The sequence below is a fragment of the Typha angustifolia genome, chromosome 12 (genome assembly GCF_048772165.1).
Source record: "Typha angustifolia cultivar Huaian chromosome 12, ASM4877216v1, whole genome shotgun sequence".
Lineage (NCBI taxonomy): Eukaryota > Viridiplantae > Streptophyta > Magnoliopsida > Poales > Typhaceae > Typha > Typha angustifolia.
The window spans coordinates 7043908-7053982 of record NC_133250.1 but is presented as its reverse complement, the minus strand read 5'-3'; the positions used below and the strand labels follow the sequence as shown (position 1 = coordinate 7053982).

Here is a 10075-nt window from a genome sequence, read left to right as displayed (position 1 = left end):
TGGTGGAAGATTTTCTAGCGTCGTATTTGGGGTTATTTGCACAGAAAATCAAAATCAATTTTCAGTTTTGCAGTATCCGCCATTTCTCGATTTCGGTTTGTAGAAAGGATTTTTGCAATTTAATTATATTTAGTATTTTTATTTGTAATAATAAATTTTAGTGTAAATTGTGTACATTCTTTTATAACAAAAATATATATGGACTATAGAAAATATATGCACTCAATTTAATATACTAAATTAAAAATTAAATGTAATTGGAAAAGCGGTTTTGCATAACTACCCAAAATTGTTTCTAATAGATAACCTGTAGACCTAAAAATATAAGTTGATGGATAAAATATTAAAAACATACATTATATCCGGGGATAATTATATTAAGACCCTGAAGTATTAACCATTTTCATATGCATCTCTCATCTTTTTTACATATTGATCTCTTAAATAATGAAGACACTCTCCCCTAACAATGTTAAAAGAAAAACATCAAATAACTATTTCACTCTCAACTTTTATTTTCTCTTTCTTTCTTTCTTCCAAAATGACATCTTTTTAACGAAAAAAAATCTAACTATTGGCAAGGGCATTTTAGATATTTTCTTTTATAGTTATTGGCCAATGTAGGGGGTCGCAATTGGTTGGGTTAAACGGTTCAGGTCAATTTTACCCTAACACGAACACGACCCGATTAATAAACAAATTGTATTTATTAGACACGAACGCGACCCGATTATTAAACAGGTAATACGACACGACCCGTGTAACTCGTTTAATAAACTGATCGTGTTAATACGATGTTTAATAAACAGGTCGTGTTAACACGACACGATAACACAATCCGCCAAACCCGATTACCCTATATAAAATTTAAAATTTATTAATTTATTTTATATAAATAATGTGTTAAATAAACAAATTAACCTATTTTCATCTCAAAACTCATTCAAACATAAAAATTACAATTCTATTAATTTTAGCACGAGTAGATCTTGAGCACAAAGAAGAGCAGCCGCTACTTCAAAAGGAGCATCGATGATAGCCACTGGGAGGAGTTACTAGATTTGAAGTCGACGGGGAGAAGGGAACAAAGCTCCCAACTCCTTGCTATCGGATCGTAGATCTCGATGGCAAGGCGGTCCTTGATGTCAACTAGACCGTTGACATAGCAAGCACCGCCAACGTAGCAAGCATCGCCGACGATGATTAGGTTCGACTGCTAGTTACCGTCGAAGGAGAAGACTGCGATGAGAGGGTTGCATCGGGAGAAGGAGAGGGGAGGGGTTGCCATCCACGGGAGGGAGTGGAGGATGGAGGCATAGGTGAAGCGGGAGGACGAGGCAGAGGCGCTAGATAGAGGTGGACAAATTGTTTTCCCTTTTTCGTTGAGGTGGCTAGAGAGTGGAAAGGCAGCATGTTAGGGTAGATGTAATTAGATTTATATATATAATGGGCCAAACGGGTTAGCGGGTTGACCCAACCTGACCTGACCTGACCTGACCTGTATGCTTAGTCAGTAGTATAAACTTGAACGTGACCCGATTATTAAACGAGTTAATCGTGTTGACCTGTTTATGACTCAAACCTAATTAAAAGTTGAGTTATCGTGTGTTGGGTCAAATTTTGCCACCCTTAAGCCAATGTAATGCATGCGGAAATATAAAATAGTTCAAGGAGTTCAGGTGTAAGGTGTAATTATCTCTTATATATTTAAAAATGTCTAATCAGACCTCTAATTCTGTATTGGAATAGATAATAAATAATAAAACGTGTGGCTCATCGTACCGCAATACTAGTAGTTAAGAAATAAAAACGGGCTATTAAGGTATGGTTGTTATTCCAGAAGCAGTCATACTGTTGGAAAAGGGGTGAATCTGTTGCTCAGAATTTTAGGGTAGTAATTGAGCGAGATCTGATCGACCTTGAATTGAAATTAATTTCGACACTAAATATTAGACGAATTTTGTTTAAATTATTTCAATTCTGAGTCAATTTTGAACTAGTCTTGAGTTCTAGTCTAAATGAGCTGATTAATAAATAATTTCAAACCTATATTCAAGTTTTATCAAACTTGAATTAAAATAAAATCTAATTCAACTATAAAAAATATAAATGAATAGAAATCACCTAAACGAATAGAAATCATTAGATATTTGATCTAATATATAAACATTACAGAAATATAAAAATAAACATAAACTATTAAAATGTTTATTTAAGTTATATTATATTAATTTTGAGCTTTATCAAGCTTGGCTTGAGAAGCTAGCTCATCATCAAGTTTGCCTCAAAATTAATTTCGAACCTAATTCTAGATATCAACCTTTGCTCAACTCACTTTTGAGTTGAGCTTGGTAGAGCAGAGCTCGAGTGACAGCCCTACTGACTTCTGGATCTCATTTGCGGAGATCTCTGGCAGCCACGACGTTCCCCTTTTCTTCCTATCTTTCCTATCAGCAATGAAAACTGGGAAATAGTAAGTCCAAACATCCAGTGCAAGCCAATTTGTATAGAAAGTATAGTGATCTTAGATTGAATAGAGTTTTGCTATGATTGAAACACCCAAGTACAACATTAGAAGTTAGAAGAGAAAAGGAGAGATGCAAGTGTGCTACTTATTACCATCAGCACTTTTCCATCATCAAGAAATAGAGCAAGAGTAATACACTCTACAGTTCGAGACAAAATTTGACCAACCACCATATAGATGAATCAACTAATCAAAAGCCTTCACTGTTGACAGAAATGGTTGAATACTGATGAATGTCAAGAAGCACATATGATAAAACATCATTATGTTCAGATGTAAGTTATGTCGGTATATATATCTGGAAATTAAGAAGAAAAAGAAAAATTCACATATTGGAGGATTTTGAGATATCGACATAGCAATTATATGTATTACACAGCAAAGAATGGCATTTTTAACTCAGAGAAACAAATAACAAATCCACTTATTTGCCAACAATGTTCTGGCATCATTTACGGACAGAAACAAAGCCACCTTGAGATGTATTATATCACACATAAACTACTGTAAGTTCTAATGTGAAAACAGATTCATACATTTTTTACAAACAAATAGTTCCACTAAAAAAAGCAGGAGATTGCCCACTGGCTGACAATATCCATTTCTACATCATTCATTACACTAACTGCAGAGGAGAAATAATGTGTGATAGACCTTGTCTGCAACCTTAAAAAGTATTGAAAACAACAAAATCTTTACATCACTAAGAGAGTTTTGTAATGAAGAACCACCGGAACCTGCAGTCAAGCAAGGAAAAGAGTGAAACACAATAAAGAAGGTAGTAAATAAAATAACAGCCAAATAGGCAGCTCTGATATGCCACAAGGATCATTGATTATTCTCTAATAAAAGAAATTATGTTTCATAACTTATCAAAGAAAGAATACCAGATCTAAATCTTCTTGGGCTCCAATATAGAACCTCAAATTCAACTAATGCCAAAGCTTTTATCCAGCCAAGAGCCACCAAATAAAAAGAAAAAAATGACAGCTATTTATGACATGCCTCACTTTGAAAGAATATGTATGCATTAGCCAAGTTCCATGAAATTTATAAGTGAGTTTGGACAAGGAGAAAGACCTAGGATGATGGCCAAATCTCATGTCTGTTTAGTGAAACAAAAACAGTGATATAGGAGGAAATAAATGATATGCAAAAACTGATGCCTTATGTATCAAGAGGTACTGCGAAACCAACAATTTTCATTGGATGGTGCACCCTACAATAACTAGCTTCCTAGGTCCACCCTGTTCCTCACTTCACTTACTATTTTGGGACCCTAACAAAGTAAATGAAAACGGAGAAATACTGTTTATAATTCCAGATAGATCAAGTTCACCATCAATATAAGAACTAGGAAAATGAGTTAGAACTGCTAGATACATGTCCTGGATAGAAAATGGAACATTATGCAGTGATAAAGAGTACCCACAGCAAGAATTATGATACTGTCCTTGCAGACATTTGAACATTTCGACTGATAATGGGAACAAGTAAATTCTCAAGACCATAAAGCACCAAGCTTCTAGAAAGTACATGGACAATAGTTGGAGTTCACTCAACATATAGATAACAACAGCCCCACAAGACCATAATATGCTAATATTGAAAGAATCTATAAAAACTTATAAGCAATCAAATAATAATCTTATTTTTTCAATTGAAAGTGTACATTTGTACTCGATTATATTACCTCAGCTACAAAGGCACATTTAATGGGTGAAAAAGATTCTCAATCCCGAAGACCAAGTTCAAGCTCAAGCTCATCATCCTCCTCAAACAGTTTTAAAAGGCGTGCATGTTGCTCTTCTCTCTTCTTTTTCTGCCAATACTTGAAAAGGAATATCGATAGCAGAACAGCTCCACTTACTCCCAAGATTATAAATAGTACCTTGCGACCTGTGTTGCTTTTCGAACTGGGATGTGAATCAGCTTTTTTTGTGTCCTTGGATGTTGATGGATCATCACCCAGACCTAAAAAGAGAAGAAAACAACAAAGCCTTTATTAGTCCCAACTTACATATACAATTAAAATTTCAAAAATAGAGAAACATCAAAAGTTCTTTTGCCATCTCTTCCAGAATAAACTAGAAAAGAGATCCAGCTATCTCCAAATAATCCAAACCACCCTCACCACATATTGAAAAAATGCATTAAAAAGATCAATAAAAAATCTGCTCGTAAATTAATACGAGTCAAAGTAGTTAATAAAAGAAAAAAGTAATGATCCTCACTTGAGGTATTAAGGAGAAAAGATTTCAATGTCAAAAACCACTTGTTCTCTTCCTATAGTTAGCTAGCCATAGAAAACAATTGCAGCATTTCATGATCATGCTAGTTTTTTTTCTTAAAGTTTCTAACATAATCAAAAGAAGCTACTTCTCCTTGATCATTTGATTCCTCAAAGATTCACTTGGTACTTATGAAATCATGAGTACTCAAATGCCAATTTGAAAAGGAAAGAAAAGAGCCTCGACAATTTTGGGTTATGGTTGACCACATAGTACAATTACAGATCTTTAGAACAACAATAACTAGGAACTAGGATAAGGGAAGAAGAATGCTCTACAAGGTGCAAATATAGGAATCAAACACATTAACCTGGTCAGTTTGGGCTTAGAAGGTTAAATCATCTACCTATAAAAAGCGTCCTAGTGCACGAGGCTCCTGCCTTCGCAAGTTATGGAGAGAAAAGATTTACACAGTCTTACCCTCAATTTTTAAGAGATTGTTTCACATCTTCTACCTATGATGCCAGAGATGTTAAAATACTCCAACCATTCAAAGAAGATTTATTATCGGACATATCTATGCTCATTATGAAAGTTAATAATTAATAAGCAGAATATAAATACTTAATATGCAATACAAGAAAGGGGCTTCCTTACCTTTCTTCTCCTTTTCTTATTATAGAATAAGCTCCTAGATAGTAAGTTTTTTTTTTAATCTAATTTCTTATACAAACCATCTCAATTCTTTTCATTGCATTTGAGTCATCTAATTTCTCTCTTCTTAGATCACAGTAAGGATGGTCATAATGATGGTGGCATAGCACTTAGTGTAAGTGTGCTAGTGGTACAACCCCGTGCCAAGCCGTATCGGTCCGTTAGGGCTGTGTGCCAATCTTTGTGCTGATGTGATGCCTTTTTTTAAAAAAAATTCTATCAATCATCATCAAATAAAATCTTTAATTCTCCCTATCATTCTACGTTCAACTATATATTATTTTAATTATTGAATTATTATCAATTAATATTATATGTCGAATGTTATTATATGTACCAGAGTTTTTAAAGGCAGCCAAGACGGCCGCTATGGCGAGGCAGCCAAGACGGCCTGCTAATGGCGGGTAGGCCACCATTTGTTTTTTGGTGGGTTGCCTTTTCCTTTTGGCGGCCCACTTAGTTGTTATAGCGGGTCGGGTGAGGTCGGACTATCCAATGGATAGTTAGTGACTAATTAAAAAATAATAATAGCTGCTAACCCTAACCCAAATACCCGATTGACCTCTCATCTTCTTCTCTCTCCTCTCCTTAGCGATGGCAGCAAGTGATAGTGGTAGCGGTAACGGTAGCAGTAGTGACAGTGGCAGTAAACAAATAACTCTTCTTTCTTCTCTTTTCCTTTTCTATTTCTTCTTTACTTCTTTCCCTTCAATCTCGGCGCTAGTGTTGGCAACAGCAAGTGATCGCCTTCTCTCTCTCTCAAAAAGGGATCTCTTAGGGAAGGACTGTCTCAACTTCTCTATTTTTTTACAAACTTAAAAAAGACTAACTAAATGGACGAGCCAGAGAAGAGGAAGAGATGGAACCTTGACTAGCTAGCATGCACTCAAATGTCACTCTCTCTCACTAGCTAGCATGCACCCATAGTTTGACTAAATGGAAGACCCACTAGCTAGTTGACAAGTGTTCCTTTCTCTTTCTCCCTCTTAGCAGCAGGCATACACCAAAGACCCACTTTTATTAATTTTAAATGCAATAATAAAATATGTAATGTAAATATATATATATATACACACATATATATACATATTTGTTGTTATGATCATAAATTACATTATTAAATATATATATATATATATTATAATTATTTTCTATATATTAAAAATACTAAATCGTCTTGGCGTTTGCCTTCCGCTTTGGCACTAGGCGGCGGGGTGACAGTCTACCACCCATGGCCGCCTTTTAATATATTGATATGTACAATTATATTATAAAGTATTCAATCATACTATGTGTTGAATAATATTTATATTTAACTATTATTTTATTTCTATTAAAATAGATCATTTATAAAAATAATCTAAAAATAAAACACTATAAAGTAGGTTTTAATACATATATTTAAAACTAAAAACTAAAAATTGACATACTGAAGACCCGAAAATATCTCTAAATATCCTAAATTTTTTATTAAAAATATGTTAAACGCGTGCCAATAGCACACATGGACATGTTGGTGGTGGCATGGCATGGCCATCGTTGGATCACAGTATACAATTATACATCTCATTTCTCTTTTCTTATGATTGTCGATTCCTCCTTTCATGATGATGTCGATTACCATTCCTGTACTCATTATGTGTACATCCTGTACTTCTGCAGGTCCATAGGTCTACCAAACCTATTGAGAAACCTTCTCTTCATATGACAAGAAAATCATGTTCAAGGAGAGCGGAGAGGTATTAGTTTATTAGTTTCTATACAAGCCTTTTGTTTTCTGGCTAATGGTTCAACAATTCGATACACATCCTGCTCTTCAATATAAATCAAGCATTCATTGCATTGACCTTCAAACAAAAAGGCTGGAAATAGCACATAAAATGGGAAGTATTAACGAAAAATGAAGATAATATTATCAAGTATCAAGTTCCAACATGAACTAGAAGATATTCCAACCTATAAGAGCAAATTAAACTTGCATAATTCTCATGAAGATCACATTTTCAAATGGCCTAACCGGCTAACTCATTCTACTCAGAAATAACAACAAGAGAATTTCTGAAAGTAGATATGAGACCATATAGCATTGTAATCCAAGCAATTAAGTTCAATTCGTCTAAAATGTAAAATTAGAGATTTTGAGTAGAAGCACAACTGGATCTATAATGCCATACATGCGCCCATATACACATTCCTCATATCAACATCCAATCTCTGAACAAATATATGATTACCACCATAACCCTATCATAATGAGGTAATACAATTAATGAAAAACCATTATTGCAACAAAATCTGGGAAAAAAGTACTTACTACTCTAGTTAACTTCTCTTTCTAAATTAAGCAATAATACTAAATTCTCATGTGAGAGTCCACAATGTCGCAAGACAACCAAGGTTGCATTTTGCTTTTTTCTTTCTTTTATCTTCCACCACTCGCTACCCGTATGGTCACAAGAACTGCCCACAATCCAAGTCAAATAAAGCTTATCTCCGCCAAGATCTCTTCCCAAGAAGTTACCTTTCTCACGGCAACTCCTCCAAATCACAGAAACCATAGTATATTTCATGGATCCACAAGAAACAGATCAACCCTACCTACACCGCAATCGAGATCAAGAACATGGGAAAAAGGACCGGCTGGATCTATAGGCAACCAAAAGAGTCGGGAAGAAACAAATCAGGGAATTTGGGGCTACGGGAGTGGACGAATCACGAATGCCTCCATGAGATCCACGACGTGCGAGTTCATAAAGGAGATGAATTTAAGTCATGGTTGGAGGAAATCGAACCTGCGATGAACTGCAGAGAGATCCAGGCGAGGAGGAGGAAGACCCGAGTGGATCCCCCACGTACTGCTGTGCTCATCTCTCTCTCTCTCTCTCTCTCTCTCTCTCTCTCTCTCTCTTCTCTTATCTCTCCTCTCTCTTCTCTCTCTCTCTCTCTCTCTCTCTCTCTCTCTCTCCCCCCTCTTCAACCTTGTAACTTGTTCTCTCTCCTCTCCTCCCTCGTAGAGTCAGTCGTCACTCGTATAGGCAATAGAAATTCTTTTGGCTCACTGTTTAGAAATTTTATTAAAAACACCTTGTATTTTGCCTATATTTTCATTCACACCGAATCATATATATAGATTTTTACCATCCAACTCTTGCATTTTCATTAAAAATATATATATATTTACTAATCACACTCTATATTTTATGTATTTTATGATTCGCACTCTATTTTTAAGGATTTTATAATCTAATCCCTTATTTTCTCATATAATTCTTATTTAATATTTTGCGTTAACCTAAATATATAAATTATAATATATATAAATATATAAATTATCCTATCTTCATCCTCTTTTTCACTGAGGAGGGAGGAAAGATAGGAGAGGAAAAGATAAGGAAAGGTGATGGTGACGGTGGCAACGATGACGATAGAGGAGGTAGGTGAATAAGATGGTAGAGAAATATATAAAATGAGAGGAAAGAGTGAGAGTATTTTTATATACTCATATAGTCAAAATAACGTTAGGATGTTAAATAAGAATTATAGAAAAAAAGAGTCGCATTATAAATCCTCAAAGATGAAGTATGAATTATAAAATAGATAAATTATAGGGTGTAATTTGTAAATATTTAAAGGTAAGTATGAGAAATTTTAGGTATTTTAATTTCAATTTTTTAAAATAATATAATATTTTCTATCCTATGAGGGGTTTATAAGTTAACTCAGAATATCTTTTAAGGTTTTAAAAATAAAATACAGGGGCGAACGTAGTAAAATCATATTCTTATGTCCTTTTTTAAAAATCTAGATAGTAAACTTAGTTATCATATCTTAAAATACATACCTAAATACACATCAAAAATCGGATATATTTTGTATTCATTTTTTTATATCTATAAAAACTTATGAAATATTTAAAAAAAATATAACATAATTTCTAAATACATAAAAAGTAGATTGGGTAACCAAGTAAAAAATTATGAAAACAAACTTATGTAGAACTATTTTTATAATACTTTTAAACTAAATGGTTATACATATATTAATTCCGATATTATTCTTCAACATATATCCGTATTCACATAGACAATTTAGATACGAATACAGATTCAAATATCAAAACGGATAGAAACATCTCAACCTATATTTGGCAACATTCGAACAAGAACTCGATCCGATCCGACCCGTTTTCACTCCTAAATCTGCCCTAGAATGAAGGGCAGTTAAATGGATCAGATGGGCAATGTTAGGCCCATTTAACTGGAAGCTCATGGGATCCAACCCAGATTTGAATTTGCCATGGGCTTCAAGATTGGGTCATGCTCCGGGTCCGAAGACAGGCCCACAAGTGTTTGAGTCCAAGTCTAATTGATCTTTTGACTTTATCTAAGCCAAGCTTGAGTCCGAGCTCTATTCAAGCTTGGCTCGAAATTAAATTCGATCCCGAGCACATCAACCTTAGGTTGACTATTTTTTTTAGGAAAGTATAACTATAACACAAATGAGCCATCTTTTATTATTTAAGTATAATTTAAAAGAACATGGATAGAATGGACTAAAGAGTAGAATATTTCATCCATTTTAAATAATATTTTTTAGATTTTTT

General features: G+C 34.2%; 1 protein-coding gene across 1 annotated transcript; it reads right to left on the bottom strand.

The window, feature by feature from the left end:
* Positions 1–2978: 2978 nt before the first annotated feature.
* LOC140771625 (uncharacterized) lies at positions 2979–8450 on the bottom strand. The gene is made up of 3 exons (XM_073113183.1): positions 8265–8450; positions 4221–4501; positions 2979–3264 (listed from the first exon to the last, which is right to left on the bottom strand). The coding sequence occupies exons 1-2, from the start codon at positions 8338–8340 to the stop codon at positions 4260–4262; spliced, it is 318 nt and encodes a 105-aa protein (XP_072969284.1). The 5' UTR covers positions 8341–8450; the 3' UTR covers positions 2979–3264; positions 4221–4259.
* Positions 8451–10075: the final 1625 nt, after the last annotated feature.

Excerpts from the sequence above, each read along its gene's own strand:
- LOC140771625 (XM_073113183.1), bottom strand. The coding sequence starts at position 8,340 with ATGAGCACAGCAGTACGTGGGGGATCCACTCGGGTCTTCCTCCTCCTC. Across the intron at positions 4,502-8,264 it reads CTCTCTGCAGTTCATCGCAG|GTCTGGGTGATGATCCATCA; the intron begins GTTCGATTTCCT and ends TTCTCTTTTTAG.